General features: G+C 47.8%; 1 protein-coding gene across 3 annotated transcripts in view; it reads left to right on the top strand.

Annotated features, from left to right (window-relative positions):
* Vps39 (VPS39 subunit of HOPS complex) overlaps positions 1-21,122 on the top strand; it is a 42,095-nt gene extending 20,973 nt beyond the window's left edge. For 2 of the 3 annotated variants that reach the window (XM_075961874.1, XM_075961875.1), the window contains 15 exons: positions 2,567-2,696; positions 9,031-9,173; positions 11,384-11,527; positions 11,956-12,097; positions 12,192-12,278; positions 12,726-12,799; positions 13,124-13,222; positions 13,663-13,780; positions 14,800-14,928; positions 16,203-16,305; positions 16,434-16,479; positions 17,327-17,476; positions 17,593-17,727; positions 18,095-18,186; positions 19,562-21,122. In XM_075961874.1, coding sequence (XP_075817989.1) covers positions 2,567-2,696; positions 9,031-9,173; positions 11,384-11,527; positions 11,956-12,097; positions 12,192-12,278; positions 12,726-12,799; positions 13,124-13,222; positions 13,663-13,780; positions 14,800-14,928; positions 16,203-16,305; positions 16,434-16,479; positions 17,327-17,476; positions 17,593-17,727; positions 18,095-18,186; positions 19,562-19,637 — 1,668 coding nt within the window. In that variant the 3' untranslated portion in view covers positions 19,638-21,122. The remainder of the gene's footprint in view (positions 1-2,566; positions 2,697-9,030; positions 9,174-11,383; positions 11,528-11,955; positions 12,098-12,191; positions 12,279-12,725; positions 12,800-13,123; positions 13,223-13,662; positions 13,781-14,799; positions 14,929-16,202; positions 16,306-16,433; positions 16,480-17,326; positions 17,477-17,592; positions 17,728-18,094; positions 18,187-19,561) is intronic. The other variant, XR_012909697.1, reaches the window with a different exon arrangement.
* Positions 21,123-22,987: the final 1,865 nt, after the last annotated feature.

Genomic DNA, 22,987 nt, shown 5'->3' with positions numbered 1-22,987 from the left:
CCACTGGTCCCCTTAGTCCTCTGGACAGGTTTGCTTCTCCTTCCTCTTTTGCCAGACAGCTTCATTGTTGTGAATGGTGCTGCAGTAGACACTGGTATGCGAATGTCTCGAGGATGTGACTTGAGGCCCCATACCCAGGAGTGGTGAAGTGGGTCCTGTGGAAGGTCGAGTGTAAAGGTCTTTGAGAAACCTGCACCCTGACCTCCATAGTGGCTGGACTTGGCATTCACACCTCAGTGCATAAAGTCTCCCTTTTGTTCTTGCTCTTGCCAGCGTTTGTTGTCACTCATTTTCTTGATGACTGCATTCTGACTAGGGTAAGCTGGAATCTCAACGTTATTTTAATTTGCATTTCTCTGGTGGCCAGTGAGAGTCAACATTTTTCATATTTTTACTGGCATTCTGTATTCATTTCGGGTTTGTGTGTGTGTGCCTGTGTAAGCATGCGTTAGACAGAGGTTGATGTTAGGTGGCTTCCCAGTCACTCTGTATCTTATTTTTCGAACCTGGAGATAACCAGGTGGCTGAACTGCCTGGCCTAGGGATCCTCTTCTCTCTCTGCGTTCCCAGCACAGGGATTATAACTATGTACAGCTGTATCTGGCTGGCTTTTTGCTGGGGTCGGATTCTGAATTCAGGTCTTTAAGAACATTACAGATTGAGCCATCTCTCCAGCCCCAGTATTTCATCTTTTTCTAAATGTTTTTTTCATATGTGCCTGGTACACAAGATGACTATGACAGCTTGCTTATGATTTCAGCCTTGGAAGGTGGAGACAGATCATGCCCAGAGCAAGCTGGCTAACAAGACTAACCATATTAGCCAGCACTGGGTTTGAATAAGGTGAGGTCTGTGTGGGAATCACCTTTGTTCTGAACTCACGTATTGCACTAGGGATCCTTCGAACATGCTTCTGTTAGCATTCTTTTTCTTTTCTTTTGACATGGAATCTCTCTCTACGTAGAACTGTCCTGGAACTCTCTATGTAGAACAGGCTGACCTGGAACTCACAGAAATCCTCCTGTCTCTGTCTCCCAAGTGCTGGGATCAAAGGATGCTCCATCATGCCCAGTCCTTTGTTTTTGCTGTTGTTGTTTTGTTGGGGTTTTTGTTTGGTTTTTTTTTTTTTTGAGACAAGGTTTCTCTGTAGCTTTGTAGCCTGTCCTGGAACTAGCTCTTGTAGACCAGGTTGACCTCGAACTCACAGAGATCACCTGCCTCTGCCTCCCGAGTGCTGGGATTAAAGGTGTGCGCCATCGCCGCCCTGCTTTTTTTTTTTTCTGAGGCAGGGTCTCTCTGTGTAGCCCTGGCAGTCCTGGAACTCACTTTGTAGACCAGGCTGGCCTTCAACTCACAGAGATCCACCTGTGTTGGGGATTAAAAGACTGTGCCACTACCACCTGGCCGATTTTGTTTTTAAATGTAACTTTAGACTTGATGAGATTTGACCAGCTTTCTATTAAGGTCCATTTGTGTGTGTAGCAGGATCAAATCTGGCACTCGTGTTCATTAAGCATTTATCCTCAGTGATCTCTAGGCTGTGACAGTTCTTCCTCTTCCCTTGTTTGTCATGGTCTTAATAGATTTCAGGGACACTAGGTAGGCGCTCAGTAGAAGCTCCGGTGATTTTCATTGCATAGGTTCTTTACAACGTGATGTGAAGATTATCACATCTCTCCTTGGCTTTCCAGGCTCCAGGCATATGTGTGGTACACATACATTTAGGCAAACATGCATAAAATAAAAGTGCATATTTTTTTTTAATCATATAAACAGGGGCTGGAGTGATGGCTCATTGGCTAAGAGCACTGGCTGCTCTTATAGAGGACCTAGGCTGGATTACCTGCACTCATGACGGCTTACAACTGTCTGTAACTCCAGTTCTAGGGGACTCTGACATTCTCTGCTGGCCTCCATGGGTACTGCACACATGGGGTGCATATATATATATATATATATATATATATATATATATGAAATAACAGCAACAGGTACACAGTGCAGGCAAAACACACACACACACATACAAAATTAAGCCAGGTGGTGGTAGTGCATACCTTTAGTCCCAGCACTCAGGAGACAGAGGCAAGTCTGGTCTACAAAGTGAGTTCCAGGATAGCCAGGCTACATAGAGAAACCCTACCTCAAAAAACCAAAAACAATAATAAATAAATAAAATTTTTTGAAAATTAAACCAAGTTTTAATGCAGATGCTTTAAGAAATAAAAGTTTCCTTCAAGCCTGGTGGTGGTGGCACACACCTTTAATCCCAGCACTCGGGAGGCAGAGGCAGGCAGATCTCTGTGAGTTTGAGACAGCCTGATCTACAGAGTGAGTTCCAGGACAGGCTCCAAAGCTACAGAGAAACCCTATCTCCAAAAACAAACAAACAAAAAAAGAAATTAAAGTTTTCTTTAGAAGACGTTTGGTAGGCAATCTGTGCAGGCAGATACCGTGTTGTTCTCGTACATTTTATTTTAGCACCTGTGGCTGTTTTACCACCTAGAATGAGCAGAGCAAATATTTGGAGAGTGAATGAGCTTTTATTTATTTTGTCTTTTCTTAGGAAATGAAAGATGACTCAGATAGTGAAAAGCAGCAGCAAATCCATCACATTAAGAACTTGTATGCCTTCAACCTCTTCTGCCAGAAGCGCTTTGATGAGTCCATGCAGGTCTTCGCTAAACTTGGCACAGGTAACACGCAGGTGTGGTGGAGGAGAGAGCGGGGAAGATGGGGAGAAATGAGAGCAGAAGAGGCTCGCTGTCATCACAGTTGGCATCTGTGCTGGGCAAGCTCTCGTGAGGGGCCACGTGGTTGCACACTTACAGCCCCATCCTATCTAATGTGGTCCTGCCCAATAATGCAGGCTTCCAGTTTTCCAGTTTTCTTTGTCCTCATCATTAGAGGTGACAGTCATCCAGCCCAGCGAAGGTGCATGATCAGCTGGTGTTCACTGAATGCAGGGCTCGCAGAAGTTCCTGGGCTAAACAGTAGGTCACTGTTGAGAGCCAGCGCCAGCCAGTGCTGAGCCCTTGCTCTCTGTTAGAATGTGGTGGTGAGGGGCAGGTACATGGGAACTGACCCGTGTGGCGGCCTAAATGAGAATGTTTCCCATAGCAACAGCTGGTGGTGCTGTTTGGGGAGATTAGGAGGTATCCTTACTGGAGGAAGTAGTCACTGGAGGCGCGCTCTGAGAATTTAGACTCTTGCCACTTCACTTTCACTCCCTGCTTCCTACTTGAGGTTCAAAATGTGAGCCCTCAACTTCCGCTCCAGCGACCATGTCTGCTGTTTGTGCCACCCCTGCCATGACAGACTCTTGCCCCTCCAGAATCTTAAGCCAAATAAGCCTCTTCTCTACGTTGCCTTGGTCTTGTGACTGCAATAGAAAAGTAACTGGTACAGCCAGCCAGAGCTCGTGCAAAACCCCGGCTCCCTGGTTCAGTTTTCTCTACTAACCGTGTCTGCAAGAGAAGTGGAACAATCGCTCCCCGAGAGTAGTCTGTGTGGCTCTGTGAGGGGGTTAGAACAACACGCATACTGCACTGTGTGTCTGCTGCTGTTATTTCATCCGTCTGGCTTCCTTCCATATTCTTTTGTTGTCCTCTTTTCCCGCATCCCTCCCTGGCCAATAACGTGGGTTCTTGGTTACGAGTAATGGAGATCAGTTCTGAGCGACTTCACCAGAGTCTGATCGATTGGACAGTAAATCATTAGGTGGTTCTTGGAGGGTCGGTTTTGCATGGTATCAGGGAACTCCGGAAGCCCTCCAAGCAGGAAGGACAGAAATTAGTTGGTAGCCACAACAGTCTGGGTGAACCTGCTCTGACATAACCACTTCTTGGCTATTGTCTCTACTAGCACTGTGGGGTCTCATCCGCTGTAACAGTCACCGCTGCAGTGTGTCACTTGCCAGCACTGAGGTCTTCAGCTAGACCAACCATTTCCAAAGGAGCTCACTGTCATGGCTGACAGTTGGTGCTGACTGGGTCCTGGGTCCTCAGTTCTTTCCCAAGTGAGTCTTGATGGAGTTGATCAAGTGTTGTGCACAGCAACAGGCTTTTCCGAGAGGATGTAATCTGGGGTTCCTAGATGGACACCTCTGTGCTTTTGTGACTGTCATGCCTGCTGTAGTCTGTTGCTGTACATGGGTCATCACAGGCTTAAGACAAGGGAAAGCAGACTCCTCTTGAGGGAGGGGAATCATATTGTACAAGGGGGTGTGGGACGGGCATGGGCCACACTTACTATCCTTGCTTTACCTTCTCAGGTTGAAGGGATCTGATCACCAAGGGTAGGTCATGGTCCCATTCCCAGACTGTATTAGTGTAGGGAAGGGGTTCGGGCCCTCTGAGTCTGAGAGCTAAGGCAGTTCTCCAACCACGAATGGTTTGCAAGAAAGAGCTCACCAAAAGGAAATAGGTTGCTGCTGAGAGGGAGGTGGGACTGGAGAAATAGCTCAGATTTCAGATGGTGGCCATCACAAGCATGAGGACATGATGTCAGTCCACAGAAGCCATGCAGAAAGCCAAGTGCAGTGGTACATGGTTGTGTGTCATTACAGTGCTGGAAGCAGACGCCCTGCGTGCTCGGTGTTTACTTCACCTGTGCGGGCAGCTTCCCCAGGTGGCTTGACTTAGCAGAAAATATGTCCTTGAAGCTGCTAACCAGCTGTTTGCATGCATTATAGTGGCATTTGTGTGGGGTTTTCTGTTTCTTTTAGGTCTGGTGTGGTAAAAGCTTTCTTCTGGAGTTGTGAGCAGGCCTGCTCCCGGTCGTTTCCAAACATTAGTGATCTGGGGAGAATACGCACAGACCAGTGTGATTGTTGTCTAATATGACATCATTTCCTACTTTAGCAACTACACATAAGCTAATCCACAGTAGCCAAACTTGGGTGAGTCTGGGATGCCATGCCATAGATGGCTTTGGGAGCACAGCATTGGTGAGGAAGCCATGTAGACTCACATTAGGTGTGAGCCAGGGGAAGAGGCCACAGTGGGGAACAGTCTCACAGGGCTGAAATACAAGCCCAACGCAGCATGGACTGGATCCAGATGTCTGTGCTGGCTCCGCTGTGTTCTACTGCTAAGTCACCACAGCCCTATGTTCTGAGGGGTCTGTTTTGCAGTTGAATATAAAATAGTTAGGCATCTCTCCAGATGGGGCGTTTTAGTTACCACCTGGCAGATGGTGCGTCCATGAGCCATGCCAGGGTCCAGGGAAGAGTACTCTAGGCTGAGGGAACAGCCAGCACATGTTCATGAGGTAAGAAGAATACCTGGGAATTTGGGAACTGGCCAATCAGCAGAGTGGACAGAGCTGTCCAGTGTCCTTTCTCTGCTGAGTGATGTCATTTCCTTGTTCTCATGTGTCTGTGTTCTTGGTTTTGAGGGTGTGGTGTAACCCTGGTCTCAGAACCCTCTCCCTCTAAGCAAACCTAAGTGTTGGCAGCGCCAGCTCTGCTCTCAAGTCCTGGGCTTCTAGGGTAAAGCACGTCACAAGTACACAAAGTTCTTGCATGAGAAGCCATTCAGTTAAACATTGGGTTGGCAGAGGGTGTGTGTGTGTGTGTGTGTGTGTGTAATAGAGTTCTCCAGAAGCAGGAAGACCGAGTGAGGCCAGACATGGTGACTGGCATCTGTGTCACCTCCGCACCAGTGCAGACAGTAGCTCTGCTCAAAGCCATCCTGGGCTACATAGTGAGTTCTAGGCAAGCCTGACGTGGAGTTTGAGAACCTATCTCCACAGCCAAACAAAAGTAAGAAAGTGGACTGGGCCCTGGAGCGTGAAGAGGAAAAGGATTGTGAAGGGAACCATGGAGTCACAGAACTCTCACCCTGTGCCCGGAGACCTGTGGGCCCAGGGTGCCATTTGGTGACGTGTGGCATGAGATCAAGCCAGAAAGATAGATTTCCAAGAACCCCAAGGGCCACAAAGGAGCTTGGAGTTTGATAGGCCTTCGGCAGTATTGCAAGGCCTTTTGACTTTGCCATGCTGGCACTGACGCCTGGGACCGGAACATGCTAGAGTCCCATCCTTGAGCTGTACGCCCAGCCTCTCATCACTGGGTGCTCAGTAGACTGTTTGTAGGTGTAGATGTAGACACAGGAGGCAGGCACAGGCGGGATGTGCACTTCCTCTTCTCCACAGCAGCCTTCCTCCCAGAGGCTGTGCCTTGGTGGGGCTCCTGTGCTGCCGGCCACTCTGCTTAGCTCCCCATTCCCATCAGCGCTTAGACAGATTCCTGCTCCTTAGGAATGGGGCCTTCTTAGACGGACCCAATACTGCGGTATGCTGTGATGTGGGTCAAGGGGAGTCTTGTCTTCCAGTCGGCTGGCCAAGCGCTCATGTCCATTGCAAGGGAGGCGGCCTTCCCTTGCCCAACTCTGCATTTTTCTAAGGGAAAATAAAGTATAAGAATGGGACAAAGTTCTTTTACGAAATCTTGACCTGAGTTTGTTACTCATTTTGTCCCTTCATACAGACGTTTTGACAGAATTGGGATCATGTCGTGTACTTTGTGTGTGCTTCATAGTTACAGTGTGCACTATGTCGCAACACTCTCACCAGCTGAAGTAAAACACTCTATTCTGCTGTTAAAGGACCTATGCATTGTTTCCAAAATCGCAGTTATAAATAATGTGCCCCTTCCATGCACACTGTGGCTGTATACTAAATTCTAGAGGGTAAAAAAGAAAAAATCCATTTTGATGCTGAGTTTTTATTAATTGTGCTGATTTCTAATATATTTCATTACAGTTTTATCACTTTAAAAAAATGCGTATGTGTGTGTATGTGAGTGCACACGTGCGTGTGCGCGCACATGCACAAATCTGTTGGTTGTACCAGGCTTTTTGTTTTGGGGCCATCAACCAACTCCCAAATCATGACCCAGAAACTTATTATTAGTTTTAAATGGTCTGTTTGGCTTAGACTCATTTCTGGCTAGCTCTTTTAACTTAACCTGTTTCTCTTTATCTGCTTTTTGCCTTGGGGCTCATTACCTTTCTTGTATATCTTACTTTCACTACTTCTCTACGTCCGACTGACTTCTTGCTCCAGGCATGTCCTTTGTTCTCTCCTCCTTCTCTCCTTCTTCTCTTCTTTCAAACCTAGATTTCTCTTCTTATTTATTCTGTCTGCCTGGCAGCCACACCTACCTTTCTCCTATCTAGCTATTGGTGATTCAGCTCTTTATTAGGCAGGCAAGGGAAAACAGATACAACACATCCACATCGTTTCATAATTAAACACACATCCTTACATCATTAAACAAATGCAGCATAAACAAAGTAACACACCTTTACATAGTTAGTGTTCTACAGCATAAACAAAGTAACACACCTTTACATAGTTAGTGTTCTACAGCATAAACAAATGTGACACACCTTTACATAGTTAGTGTTCTACAGCATAAACAAAGTAACACACCTTTACATAGTTAGTGTTCTACAGCATAAACAAAGTAACACACCTTTACATAGTTAGTGTTCTACAGCATAAACAAATGTGACACACCTTTACATAGTTAGTGTTCTACAGCATAAACAAAGTAACACACCTTTACATAGTTAGTGTTCTACAGCATAAACAAAGTAACACACCTTTACATAGTTAGTGTTCTACAGCATAAACAAAGTAACACACCTTTACATAGTTAGTGTTCTACAGCATAAACAAATGTGACACACCTTTACATAGTTAGTGTTCTACAGCATAAACAAAGTAACACACCTTTACATAGTTAGTGTTCTACAGCATAAACAAATGTGACACACCTTTACATAGTTAGTGTTCTACAGCATAAACAAAGTAACACACCTTTACATAGTTAGTGTTCTACAGCATAAACAAATGTGACACACCTTTACATAGTTAGTGTTCTACAGCATAAACAAAGTAACACACCTTTACATAGTTAGTGTTCTACAGCATAAACAAAGTAACACACCTTTACATAGTTAGTGTTCTACAGCATAAACAAATGTGACACACCTTTACATAGTTAGTGTTCTACAGCATAAACAAAGTAACACACCTTTACATAGTTAGTGTTCTACAGCATAAACAAAGTAACACACCTTTACATAGTTAGTGTTCTACAGCATAAACAAATGTGACACACCTTTACATAGTTAGTGTTCTACAGCATAAACAAATGTGACACACCTTTACATAGTTAGTGTTCTACAGCATAAACAAAGTGACACACCTTTACATAGTTAGTGTTCTACAGCATAAACAAAGTAACACACCTTTACATAGTTAGTGTTCTACAGCATAAACAAAGTAACACACCTTTACATAGTTAGTGTTCTACAGCATAAACAAATGTGACACACCTTTACATAGTTAGTGTTCTACAGCATAAACAAATGTGACACACCTTTACATAGTTAGTGTTCTACAGCATAAACAAAGTGACACACCTTTACATAGTTAGTGTTCTACAGCATAAACAAAGTAACACACCTTTACATAGTGTTCTACAGCATAAACAAATGTGACACACCTTTACATAGTTAGTGTTCTACAGCATAAACAAATGTGACACATCTTTGCCTAGTTTAACAAATATTCCACCACAGTTGGTCTTTTTCACTTAAATATCAGTTTTTTCTTTGCAAGCTTTGAAAAGTCTGCTTCTTTTAGAGTTGATAAATAGTCCTAATTCTGTGTCTGTAAGTCTTGCCATTTTTTGTTACATATGAATGAATTTTTTATATAGTGTTCAGATCATAACTAGGTGGCTTACTAAGTTTTTGTGAACCTAGGCTCATTCCTTTGGTTGAGGGTAATCCAGGCATGCTTATGTCCGTCTATAGTTGTGGCACCTGTAAGACAGAGGCAGGATGATTGCCACAAATCTGGGGCCAGCCTACTCTATGTAATGAAGTCATGACCAGCCAAGGTTCTATAGGCCTGGCTCAAAAAAAAAATGAAATAAGCAATAAACCATGGGCACAAGGTGTTCTCTGCTACCGTACAGTCATGCTGTGTTTTGTGTGCTTGCCTTTCTTACAGATCCCACCCACGTGATGGGCTTGTACCCTGACCTGCTGCCCACAGACTACAGGAAGCAGCTGCAGTACCCCAACCCGCTGCCCACGCTCTCTGGTGCCGAACTGGAGAAGGCTCATTTAGCTCTCATTGACTACCTGACACAGGTAGGTGTGTGGGGGCCTCGGCCTCAGAGTCCCATCCCTGCCTCTCCATAGCAGCGACAGGGCTGCAAGAGGTCCATAAGTGGAAGCTCTGGAGGTTGGGGTAGGCCATCTGCTGCTCCCTTCAACTTAGTAGTACCAGTTATTTTTGTCCTTTAAATATTTTTATGAATTCTTTGAGAATTACATACAATGTATTTTGATCATATTTACCCTTAATTCCTCCCAAACTTCCTCCTAACTTTGTATCCTCTTTTTAAAGGACAATTTGTACTGTCTATATGCTACTTAGGTGTGGGACCAGCCACACCCTTAAAGTCTTTAATTGATACTTGTTCCCCTAGAACCAACAGCTATTCATAGCTCTGTAGTTAAGGGTCAGGGCTGTTTTGTTTTAAATCAAATCCTCATATCAGGAAGTATTCACGGTAAGTTATTATCTGGCCTAAAAAGGGTAAATTTTAATTATTATGAACTTTTCATGCCATAAATAATTGTGTGTGGTGGGGGGAAATGCCTGTAGTTTGGGAAACATAGAAAAGTATAAGCCATGGGACTGTAGGGGTGCATGCCTTTAATCTCAGCACTTTGGAGAAAGATCTCTGAGTTTGAGGCCAGCCGGATCTACAGAGTGAGTTCCAGACAGCCAGAGATACACACTGAAACTCTGTCTCTAAAACAGAGTGTAAGCCAGAAACATAACACCCATAGTTCTTCCCGAGAGAAGTGACCAACACTTTAGCATTGCTTGTTTAGTTTCTTACATGTATTCACGAACTAGCCTCTACCTGTTTAAGATTATTTATTTTTATTTTATGTATATGGCTGTTCTGTTGACATGTGTGTCTGTATAATACATGTATGCCTACTGTCAGCAGAGGACAGAAGAGAGGGCATGGGTGCCCTGGAACTGGAGTTACAGACAGTTGTGAGCTGCCATGTGGGTACTGGGATTGAGCCCAGTCCTCTGAAGAAGAGCCTGGCTCTTAACTACTGAGCCATCTCTCCAGCCTATTTTGTTTTTATTAATTAATTTATTAAATTAAAATCAGTGTATTTTATTTTTTATAGTTTACACCTTAAAATTTAGCTATATATTGGCAAAGCCTTTCCTTGTCAGTAATTATCCTATAATATATGTTTATGGTTTAATTTTTTTCAATTTACAGACAATCGAGTGAAAGTTTAAAGTTGGCACTACAATTTACCTCCCCCTACAGCTCAGTGTTTTGAAGTAGGAACTCCTGTAGCCCAGGCTGAACTTGAGCTCCCTAGGCAGCTAAGGATGACCTTGAACTTATAACCCTCCTGCAGCGTTTATTTCCTGTGTGTGCATTTGTGTCAGAGACTTTAGAGCATCTTTCAGGCATCCCTGCGGGCTCTGAAAAGTAGCTCTGGAGAACTTGTTCTGCTGCGCTTCACAGCTGCTGCAGGGTCAGTGGGGGGTCAACTTGTCTGATCAGCGTCTCAACCTTGAGCTCCAGGGTACCCAGCTATGACTGGCAGCCTGCAAGAATCACACAAGCTTGTCTCAGTGTTCACACTTTGGAGCCCTGGACCAAGTAAAGACGGTTCCTGGGATATAAGATTTCCAGAAGGCTGTGTCCTTTGGCTTCTGCCGTCTCAGCTTTAGGAAGCAGATCACACTTTCTTCCCTGGTCCCCGGTGACCTTGGAGATGCAGGAAATTAAACAGCACCATTATTTTGCCAAACAAGGCCATGGCTTTGGCAGACAGAAAGAAGTACAAACGGAATGACTGTGCTGTCTGAAGATTGTTTTTATTCATTTATTTATGTTGAAATGGGGTCTCGCTATGTTGCCTGAGTTGTGCTTGATTGAATTTATGATCTTGAATTCTCTGCTCAGCTTTCTGAGTAGCCATGATTATAGGCCTGTGCCTCCATAGCCAGCTGGATGAGGTTTTAGAACAGGCAGAAGCTAATCTTAGAAACAAGTGGGGTTCGGAGTATAGCTCTGTGGTAGAGTGCTTGCCTGGCATGTGCGAGGCCCTAGGTTGGATCCCAAGCACTGCAGAAACAAAGCAGGAGTTCATCGCCATCATCACTGGATCTGCGGCCGTGTGACAGTCATGTCTGTCACATCATGAATGCCGCTGTGAGATCCTGGGTGATTTGGGGGCCTTCAGAGTTAGCTCGGATGATGAAGGTAGATCTAGTCCTGGCCTTGACCTCATGTTTTTGCCATTTACAGAAACGAAGCCAGCTGGTAAAGAAGCTGAATGACTCGGATCACCAGTCCAGCACCTCCCCACTCATGGAAGGCACCCCCACCATCAAGTCCAAGAAGAAATTACTACAGATCATCGACACCACCCTGCTCAAGTGCTACCTCCATGTGAGTTGTGTCAGGATGCCAGTCCCCTGGCGGGATCTCTGTAGGAGACTTCCACTAGTAAGAGTAAGATTCTGGAGGATGGAGACCTCCTCGCCTTTGCACGATGCCTTTGTAATAAGGGAATAAGGCAAGATACTCTTTTGGGAGGTTCCTTTGCTTGTGAAATTGAAGCTAGTGCCACAGTCTCAACAGGGACAGTAATACCTCAAGGAAAGTAACCACTGTGTTTTTCTCAGAAGCATTGAGCCATGTGCTGTGGAGTAGAAACATGCCCTGCAGGCTGCTGCTTGTCCTTCTGCAGCAAGGGCCATTTGCTCCCTGTGCTTGTGAGCCTGGAGCAGGCCTGGCTACCGAAGGGTGGGGCTTCCAGGAAGGAGTTCTTCTGCCATCCCACGTGATCCTATGTCAGCAGCCTGTCTCCCCCACAGACAAACGTGGCCCTGGTGGCTCCCTTGCTGCGCCTGGAGAACAACCACTGTCACATTGAGGAGAGCGAGCATGTGCTGAAGAAGGCTCACAAGTACAGTGAGCTGATCATCCTGTATGAGAAGAAGGGGCTCCATGAGAAAGGTGACCCCACAGGGCCTTCCGGGGGCAGGGGGCAGCGTCCAATGGAGCTCAATGAGGAAGAGGCTCATGGTTTGTTCTTGGGCTTTGTGGCCAGCTCTGCAGGTGCTGGTGGACCAGTCCAAGAAAGCAAACTCACCTCTGAAGGGCCATGAGAGGACTGTGCAGTATCTGCAGCACTTGGGTGAGCCCTGTTGTGGTGGTGGGTTTTGGGACGGAGCCTCCCTGTGTAGATCAGGCTGGCCTTTAACTTACAGAAGTCCACCTGCCTCTGCCTCCTGAGTGCTAGGATCAAAGGCGTACGCCACCACATCCAGCCCTGAGCCCCGCTTTTAAGAGCAGTGGGGGTGGCTCCTGTTTGTGTGGGTCTGGTCACCCTCCATTCCTGAGTCTGGTCCTTCCCTTGTATTCCATCCGTTCCGTTCCTCTGCCTGGCGTCAATAATGCAGTGATCGAACCATGAAGCCCTGTAGTATGTGGACAGACCATGAGGAGCAAGCAGCTCTGAATGGCTGGTGCTTGGCTCTGTCTTGCCCACGGAATGAATCCATACCTGTACACCTACCCTTCCAGTCTTACTGGACAGTCTGATTTTTGTCTACTGCTAACAACCCTTACTTTTCCTTTGAAGGCACAGAAAACCTACATTTGATTTTTTCCTACTCGGTCTGGGTGCTGAGAGACTTCCCAGAAGATGGCCTGAAGGTAGGCCATGGCCCTGGACTTGCCTGGTGCCGCAGTTGATCCAGACTTTATTTGGTGAAAGGCCCACAGATACAGGAGGAGGCTGAATTGCCCATTCCTTTGGCGTCAGAGGGTAAAGTGGCCATGTGGGACAAGGCTGTATACGTAGAGGGAACCTTGTCCTAAGGCCATTAGGCTCCAGCCTAGACCGCTGTCTATCAGACAGCTACTGATGCCTTATCCACCCTTCCCCTCAAAGTGTCTGCAGCCCCAACAATTGAAGGCATGTTCGTTTGTACCCAGAGTCAGAGGTTCTGCTTATAGAATTCAGGTTTGTTCTGACAGATATTCACTGAAGACCTCCCAGAGGTGGAGTCTCTGCCACGAGAGCGAGTGCTCAACTTCTTAATAGAGAATTTCAAGGGTCTGGCTATTCCTTATCTGGTAAGATACAGTTTGGTTTGCCCCAAAAGATTTTAAACCCAGCATCTAGGAACATTAATCAACTTAGGCAGTTCAGATTCCAGGGAGGGTGGGTGGTTCCCCAGGGAGCCAAGGTAGGAACGCTGCTCTTAATGAAAGTTTCTCAATCTAATGGAGAACCAAAGGAACCAAGAATTTAATCCCAGCATTTGGGAGAGGCAGAGGCAGGCAGAGCTGATTTCAAGGCCAGTCTGGCCTACACAGTGAGTTTCAGTTTAGATTGAAAATTTAAAAAAACCCTTTCTGACCTCCCTGGGTGTGTTGTGGTTTTGGAAGAGATGCCCATTGGTAATCTTTGCGGCCTAGTTAGGGAACAAGCGGGATGGGACCCGAGAGGGAGACTGGGAGGTGGGCTCACAGCACAGAGGGTACCAATGAGAACGACCTTCCTCCCACCTCAGGAGCACATCATCCACGTGTGGGAAGAAACAGGCTCACGGTTCCACAACTGCCTGATCCAGCTGTACTGTGAGAAAGTCCAGAGTCTGATGAAAGACTACCTTCTGTCCCTGCCCACAGGTACCAGTGCCCACCCTACGCGGGTGACCCCAGACACCACTGCCCACCCTACGCGGGTGACCCCAGACACCACTGCCCACCCTACGCGGGTGACCCCAGACTCTGGTCCCTGCCCACAGGTATCAGTGCCCACCATAAGCAGGTGACCCCAGACACTGGTGCCTGCCCACAGATATTGGTGCCCACCCTCAGCGGGTGACCCCAGACACTGGTCCCTGCCCACAGGTATCAGTACCCACCCTCAGCAGGTGACCCGAGACACTGGTGCCTGCCCACATGTAAAACTACACCAGTTCCATTCCACGCTCTCCTCGCTATATGTATGGGAACTAGGCTGAAAATTTAAAAATATACAAACATAGACAGATGGGGCCACAGGAACATCCTTGAGACAAGAGTGCCAAAAATACCCCTCTTTATTGTGCTCAAGGGCAGTTTATATAGGGCCCTGGCCACACCCCAGCTCGCTGCAGGCCCATCAGCCTGCCATCAGGGTCTCGTGCTCAGAGCAGCTGCAGGCTGCTTAGAGCAGAGGAAAGCAAGTTGTTTACAAGACATTCAGGGTCGTGGTCTGCAGTCCCCAACACCCACAGGCATCAGTGCCCACCCTACGCGGGAGGCCCCAGACACTGGTGCCTGTGTGTGGTGGAAACAGGCCCTGTTGTTCTCTCTGGGTAGGAGGACCTTTAGGGCAGTCGGTGTGACTCAGGAGCCCTTGTCTGGTTATGTGTTTCTCTGGGAATCCTCCTAAGTAGGACAGAAGGACAGATCTGTCTGCAAGATGACAGCTGTGTTGCTAAGAGACATGTTGGCCAATATGTTTCTCTGTTCACAGCCTTCCTTAATCTCACACTGGTGTTTTAGGGCCAGGGAGACCATGGAGTAAAAGAAGTATTGGGAAATCTCCTTGGAGGCCCCCCCTTGCTCACAGGGGGACATCCCTGAGCCCCATTCCTCTCATTTGACCCACATTGTTGCTTAGCAGCATTGTTTCATGTGGAGCTTGGTTTCCCTTAAAGGCAAAAATCCCGTCCCCGCTGGAGAGGAAATGGGCGAGCTGGGAGAATACCGACAGAAGCTGCTCATGTTCCTGGAGATTTCCAGCTACTATGACCCAGGCCGGCTCATCTGTGATTTTCCCTTTGATGGTGAGTGTCTTACTTAGTGCCGAACCGTTTCAGCTGAACGCAATGGGAAGGCTCGTCTCTGCCTTTATAGCTGCTCTCCAGCCCCAAAGGGTGGGCGTGTGAGGACTAGCTCCTGTCCTCCGCATCACTTTTGCTGAGGCTGAGAGAAGACTCTGGGTGTGAGCAGTGTACTCATTTGTAGATTGTCATCTGTTGCTTTAGATATAAGGATTTCTTATTGGAACTCATGGTTGAATTCTTCTTGTAAGCTGGCATGACTCACTGAGAACAAGATAAGCCTGTCTGGCATTAGCTCTGTGAATGCCAGCACCAAATATTTGCCTCACTTTCTCTGGAGTCCCAGTCCATGTGATCTTGGCTGTTTAATGAGTGTCCTTTCTCAGTTTGTGAATGATTATTAAAAGAGTGGGATATGGCCAAGCATGGTGCTACACACCTTTAATCCCAGCACTAGGGAGGCAGAGGCAGGGCGATCTCTGTGAGTTTGAGGCCAGCCTGGTCTACAGAGCGAGTTCCAGGACAGCCAGGGCTATATGAGACCCTATCTACAAAAGGAAAACGCTGGAGTGGAACTGGTATGGCACCTCCAAGTTAGCTTCCTTCTCCTTGAAACATTCTTTTAATAGTTTTCTCACATTCAAAAAAAGGTAGTAGTGTTTTCTGCTATTTTATTTCATTTTATTTTTATTATTTTGGTGCTTGGGATTAAACCTTTGCGTGGTTTTGGGGTTTTTTTTGGGGGGGGGAGGTTGGGTTTTTTCTTTTTTGGTTTTTCGAGACAGGGTTTCTCTGTAGCTTTGGAGCCTGTCCTGGAACTAGCTCTTGTAGACCAGGCTGACCTCGAACTGGGATTGAACCTTTGCATATGCTAAGCATGCACTCTACTTCTGGACCCCAGCCCTTTCTTTCTTTCCTTTCTTTTGTTGTTGTAATTAGTGTTTTTGAAGATTTAGTTTTGTGTTCTTTAAAAGCTTCCCACAACTTATTATTCTTTATATTTTTCATTCCATTTATTGTCTATTTGTGTATGTATGTGTCGTGATGCATATCTAGAGGTCAAAGGGCACTGTGTTTGACAAGGCCTAGGGATTGAACTCAGCTCATCAGACTTGGCAGCAGGTGCCGTTACCTACTGAGCCATTTTGCCTTTCTTCACTCTGGTCCTTTCTTACATTTTTGCGTTGCCCCAGTACGCCTTCCTGGCGCTGCTTAGTCCCTAGTCCTGTGCATATGTAATGACAGTGGCAGCTACTTGGAGTCCTTTCCCCTCCTAGGCCTCTTAGAAGAAAGAGCTCTCCTGTTGGGGCGCATGGGGAAGCACGAGCAAGCTCTCTTCATCTATGTCCACGTCTTGAAGGACATGAAGATGGCTAAGGAGTAAGTCTGCCCTGCTCTCCCGCCTCCCAAGGAGTCTCAGGGCAAACCCACCCCATGGCTGGCTGCAGAGGGCACGTCACCTTCCGTGTAGCCCCTCTCGCCTGCTCTCATCACCTCCTCCCTTGCAGGTACTGCCACAAACACTATGACCAAAACAAAGAAGGCAACAAAGACGTAAGTGCACTTCCTGTCACTCTAGCAGACCCCACCTCATCCAGTGTAACCACACATGGCGCTGGTGTCAATCACCGAGACATGGTATACGCCACTGTGCTGTTAGTGTATGCTTACTGGGGAAGAAACTGAGTGACCATATGTCCTGGTTTGCTTAAAACCTACACATCTGTTGTCACCTACCTGTCCCTCTCAGGAGTTCTGATTCATATATTAAGTTAATGTGGCTTGGCCCATCTCGGAGGAAGGGTCTGATGGTGCAGCGATTTGTCAGCCTCACGAACATTTGTGATGGGTAGGACCTGGGGCTAGAGCCAGAGAGACTGCTAAAACGATGCATGGGACAGCCCCAGTGATGAGTGTCTGACCCACATGTTAAGAGTGCTAGGATAGGGCGGGTGGTGGTGGCGCACACCTTTAATCCCAGCACTCGGGAGGCAGAGGCAGGCGGATCTCTGTGAGTTCGAGACCAGCCTGGTCTACAGGAGCTAGTTCCAGGACAGGCTCCAGAGCTACAGAGAAACCCTGTCTCGAAAAACAAACAAAAAGTGCTAGGATGGAGTAACCCTGTGGCACTAGACTTGGTCAGAAATACAGCCAGGCTCTCAGCCTTCAAAGCACAAGAAAACGAGGAATTTTTAGGTTATTTTGCAGTGCTAACTTCCTGTGAATAGTAGAGCAATAGCGGCATCCTCATTTGGCTGTTTGACTTCGCCAAAAAATTAAGAGGAAAGTGAGAAGTTTGGGGTGCTCCATGCCAGTGTCGCTACCGACAGGGAGGCTCAGGGCTGGGGGTTCTAGGAGGGTTGCTGCTAGCCTGACGTGCATGTTTCTATCTGTGAAACAGGTGTATCTGTCTCTGCTTCGGATGTACCTGTCACCCCCCAGCATTCACTGCCTGGGGCCAATCAAACTGGAGCTATTGGAGCCACAGGCGAACCTCCAAGCCGCCCTGCAGGTCCTAGAGCTGCACTACAGCAAGCTAGATACCACCAAGGTCAGGGGCTGCAGAGGGTGCAGGAGCGAGAAGAGGGCTGGGGAAGGGGCAGGCACAAGCCTCTCAGTTTCATTCCTGATCTTCCTAACCTGTTTCCATCCTGTCTCTGCCCCTAGGCCATCAACCTTCTACCAGCAAACACTCAAATCAATGACATACGCATCTTTCTAGAAAAGGTCTTGGAAGAAAATGCACAAAAGAAACGGTTCAATCAAGTGCTCAAGAACCTTCTCCATGCCGAGTTCCTGAGGGTACGGGTGGGCCTTCTACACTTGGGGGAGGCCTTTGGGGGGGGCGTTGAAACAGGGGTTCTCTGTGTAGCCCTGGCTGTCCTGAACTCACTCTGTAGACCAGGGTGGCCTTGAATTTACAGAGATCTGGCTGCCTCTGCCTCCCAATGCTGGGATTAAAGGTGTGCGCCACAACTGTCTGGTGGGCTTTGGGTTTTAACTGAGGCAGTTTTCACGTTCCTGTTGTCACCAAGGCAGCATGTAGCTCGGGTGACCCAGCAGTCAGTATGGCATAGTAGAACCTATGGACGCTGATGAAGACACAAACAGCGCCAGCTTGTACTTCTGTTTTGACACCTGAGCATGGAACTTCTCCAATCTCTCCCAGGTTCAGGAAGAGCGGATTTTGCACCAGCAGGTGAAGTGCATCATCACCGAGGAGAAGGTGTGCATGGTGTGCAAGAAGAAGATTGGGAACAGGTGAGCCCCCTCCTGAGCACACCTGGACGCAGGAGAGGCGGATGAGGTTCCTTGGGAGTGGAGATGTGTAGATTTCTGCCCTGAGTTTCTTGCCCTGTTGCTGTGATAAAATTCTCAACAAAGGCAGCTGGAGGGAGAAAGTTTATTCTGGGTGACAGACCAAGGCAGGAGCGTGGGGCAGCTGGTCGGTCACACTGCGTTCCAGTCAAGAAAGTGAGAGCAATCAGGCTTCCTAGTGCTCAGCTCTCCCACTCCACTGTCACAGTTCCTACCCACCCACAATCATGATTGGTCCCCCACGTCAGTTAAGGAAATCAAGATAATCCCCAGGAATGTCCAGAGGCCCAACTCCCAGGTGACTCTAGATTCTGTCACATGGACAGCTCTAACCTCACCACGGAGAGAAGCTGTCTTGGGTCACTGAGTTCTTGAGCTTTGAGAGGGCAAGTCATATTATCTTTTGAGGGACAAGTTTTGATAATTTAAAGACCTGACATACGACAGAGGGCTGTTGAACTCTTGCCCAGAAAGCTCTATCCTTCAGGCAGCTAACATGAACAATGGAGCCACAGAGTCAGTAGGATGAGAGACATACAGAAAGTTGAGATGCAGGTTGACTGGGTAGCTCAGGCTACCTGGAACTCTGAATCAACCCTCCTGCCTCAGCCACACCCCAGTGCTAGGATTATAGACCTGTACCACCATTCCAGATAGAAATGATGGGCCTCCACGGGGGAGAAAAACTGATCTTCCAACCTGCTGCCTCATGACTTGAGCAACTTCCTGAGCCATCATTATTCTGTTAGGACATGTCCGAGAGTCTGCCCCTGCCTGGGACGAGCGTGAGCTAAGAGTCTTTTTCTTGTCTGAGGCCTGACTTGCCGTCATTCATTAAAACTAACCTGAAACATGTTCCGCTGAACATCATCCCCCAGTGCCAAGCCATGGGCACATGTTCTACATTGACTTTTTTTTCGTCAAGACGGGGATTCATCCTGGAACTCCCTTTGTAGCTCAGGCTGGCTTCAAACTCACAGAGATCCACCTCCTCTGCCTCCCCAGTGCTGGAATTAAAGGGGTGTGCTACCACTACCTGGCTACTTTGACTTTTTGTTTATCCATTTATTTGCCTAGTTGGTTGGTTGATAGTGCTACTGAGGGTCAAACTACCACTGACCCAAACCCCCAACCCTGCACTGATGGGGTAACAAAATGTTTGCATGCACTTGGATGCTGTATAATTCCTGCTCTGGTCAGTGAAGAAGTGGTACCGCAGCCTTCCAAGGATACTGGAGTAGGCTGTTCTTTGGGGTTTGGGTGGCTGCTGGGGATGCTGTTAGAACACCACTTACCTCTAAGCTATGCTTCCCCACAGTGCGTTTGCGAGGTACCCAAATGGAGTGGTTGTGCACTACTTCTGTTCCAAAGAAGTCAACGCAGCCGACACCTGAGCCCAGCATCCCAAGGACTCAGCAGCGGACAGATCGACTTTCCCAGACAGTTGAAGGAGCAACCACGTTAGGAACCAGGGACTGCTACCACCAAGTGTTGCCCTCGTTTGGACGTTGTTGGCTGCCTTGTTTCCTGGAACATCTCTGAATTAACTGGACTTGTGACCTGGCATTGCTGACCTTTTCCTAGAAAAAGAGATTAGTTATATCTTACGCTGTTACTTTGCAGAGGATTCTAGGAATTTAACCCCTGCTTGGACAGGAGGAAATGCACCGTCTTGCCTTCGTATACCAGTCACCTGGACAAGGAGATTTCATCTCAAGTGTTTGTACCCATGGGGTTGTTGACTGAGAGTTTTCTATTACGATAACTGTACAGCTTCACAAGACCCCCTCCCCTGGCATGGCAGCCTGGAGAGTCCCATGGGAGCCTGGTACTAGAGCTCCCCAGCCCCACTGCCCAAGCAGACTCGCTGTCTGTATTGCCAGTGGTTCCTCCAAGAGGCTGCGCCCTGCATCCTCTTAAGTGGTCTCCCTGCTTTTCCCTTTAGTTTTCAGTCTCCTTTTCTTCACTATTTATTTTGCCCCTTAATCTCTTCTCTTGCTATGCCATACGCTTGCTACATCCCCCACTCTGCAGATTGAAGCAGGGGAGTAACTAATATTTAAATGAGGCAGAATGGGCAGCCACAGTCTGGGTTTTCAGGAAGCACTGTCAGGTACATTGTATGAAGGTTCTCAGTAGCAGAACTTTCCTACTAAGGTGCATGGGAGAGCGCAAGCCTGCAGGTGTAGGCTTTGGTACCTCTCTGGCCAGCACTGCACAGGGTGTGGGGTTTCCTAGGCAGGATCTCTGCAGAAGTGCCTGCCTACTGCAGCCGCTCACCAACCGCTTGGCCAGGTTGCTAAGCCTTTGTGGGTGAGCTCTTTATGCTCTGAGCACCTTCCTCTTTCCTGGCACTCTCTGTCCTGTTGCTTTCATGGCCATCACTGTTCCCTGGCTGGGGAACTGCTCTAGGATTGGGTGGTAATGTGCGTCTCCACTGCACACCGAGAACTGACCAGAAGCTGACGGTAATGAGATGTCCTATCTGTGAGGCATTGAGGAATGGCAAAGAGTGGTGCAGTAGCAGGGGACTCACCACTGTCTCTGTTGAGCGTGTCCGGGAACCTGCAAGAGGTATGCTTTGGAGGCTATGGGCACGAGGCACGCACATGCACAGACATATATGCAGGCAGAACACCCATACACAGAAAACTTTTTAAAAAAGTGAGCAGTGCTGCTTCTGCTCGCATTTGTAGCAGCTGAAAATGCACTCCACTCCATCAGGAGCAGCACCGGGTGCCAGGCAGCTCCCCGCAGGAGCAGCACCGGGTGCCAGGCAGCTCCCCGCAGGAGCCCTGTCCTCTCACCTGGTGGGCTTATCGCATCCCTTCTCATGGACCGTATCTGAAGCAGTAGAATAAAGCCTGTGTTTTCTCCTGGCTGGTGTGCATACTGAATTCTGTTTTCCCAAGCACCATCCTTTCTAGGAAGTCTGTCTTCTCAAACTCCATAGAGGTCTGGGGGGAGGAGCAGGAGTAGCTCCAGCCTGACAGTGATGGAGCGCTGCTTCTCAGCAACCGTGAGCAGAGGCCAAGTCTCCTCGAGCCTCTACTCCCCTTCTGAGGACTTTAATGGAAATGATAATAGTAGTTTAGCTGAGAGAAGGATAAGACAGAGACCATGAAAAATATCAGAGCTCGCTCCTTTCACGAATGCTCCATCTGTGTGGCCAGCAAGTGTGACTGGGGTATGGCTGACGTCGCATGCATGGTATTTCCATCATCACACTGGGGACCCCGGGATCCTACATAATCTAAATTGTCACACTGTCCTTGTCACACAGCATTGCTTTGTGCCTCTGAGGCTCACTATGACTGGAAGGCTCCAGTGAGGATGTGGAATTGGTAGGAGGGAGGGACTCTGATTTTTTTTTTCGAGACAGGGTTTCTCTGTAGCTTTGGAGCCTGTCCTGGAACTTGCTCTTGTAGACCAGGCTGGCCTCGAACTCAGATCCCTCTGCCTCCCGAGTGCGGGGGTTAAAGGCGTGCGCCACCACAGCTCGGCTTCCCAGGACTGCTCCTATGGACACCTCTGGAATAGGTCCATATACTCTAGTCCCCAACACCTGTACACCCATTTGTGGGGTCAATATTGCCTGGGTGGAGACTCAGAGGTCCAGTCCGGCACTTCCTGGGGTGCCTTGGACAAGGTCGTGGACAGTGAGGTGTTTGAGGAATGAATTTGATGGGAACAGCTGGTTCACTCATTGCCCTGTATATTTTCATTTTGGGGGCCCGGGGCAGGTCCCTCTTCCCGTTTCCCGACACAGAAAGATGATTTCCTTGAATGTCAGTTCTAAAGCGGCACTCACTAGCCCAATGGGCGCCCCTCTGACATTTCAGGCGAATACCTACCCTTCTACCCACAGGGCAACTCCTTCTAAAATGGCCCTGTTGCCCTCATTGGAAACAAGTCTTTGATCTTACTAGCCGTTGGGAGCTGTGAATCCCCCAGATTTTGAATTCCTGGTGAACAACTTGTAATGCTTGTAGCTGCTCTGAGCACGAGACCCTCAGGAGTTCCTGATGGCAGGGGAATGGTTTCTGGTGGGTTTGGCTGGGGCATGGCTGTCAGTTAAGGATCTCTATATAAGCGGCTCTGATACACAATAAGGGGAGCATTCCTGTTTCAAGGATGTCTGTGTGGTTTTGTGTGTTTCAATCTCCAGCCCCTTGCCTGGTTCTGTGTGTTGTGTGTTTCAATCTCCAGCCCCCTGCCTGGTTCATGAACTGTATGGTAGCCCACAGAGTGCAGATGGGCGTGGTGCGCTAGAGCTAGCTCCACCTCGACTCCCCCTAAGAGCAGAAGCAATTACATGAGTGCTATCAATGTCCTTGCATAACCGAATATAACCATATAAACTCCTATTTCTTTGGGGACATATAGCCTCCTGGTAATACTATTAAGCGTTTTCGTAAGCCAATTGCTTAATAACAGGCATAGCCGTGTCTACATTCCCAAAATTACGACCCCCCAGCTGTAACAGGCGGTCAACAAACTCAGGATAAGGTTCCAAAGATTCTTGAGGAACCTTCGACGGCTATTCCCCTGCTCCTTTATTAGGTGGAGCCTTTCACGCTTTAACAGCTGCCACAGCTGAGCATAAATAGCAGGGTCATAGGTAACCTGTGCTGCTAAGCCCGCATACTGTCCTGCACCAGTTAACATGTCAAGGTTACACAGCAGCGTTGGGCCCTGCAGTATCTGCAGTTTTCCCGCATTTCACTTCTCCATAACAAATAAT

Source organism: Microtus pennsylvanicus, chromosome 2 (genome assembly GCF_037038515.1).
Source record: "Microtus pennsylvanicus isolate mMicPen1 chromosome 2, mMicPen1.hap1, whole genome shotgun sequence".
NCBI classification, from domain to species: Eukaryota; Metazoa; Chordata; class Mammalia; order Rodentia; family Cricetidae; genus Microtus; species Microtus pennsylvanicus.
Note: the sequence above shows the minus strand (reverse complement) of the source record. Positions and strands in the feature narration are given on the sequence as shown.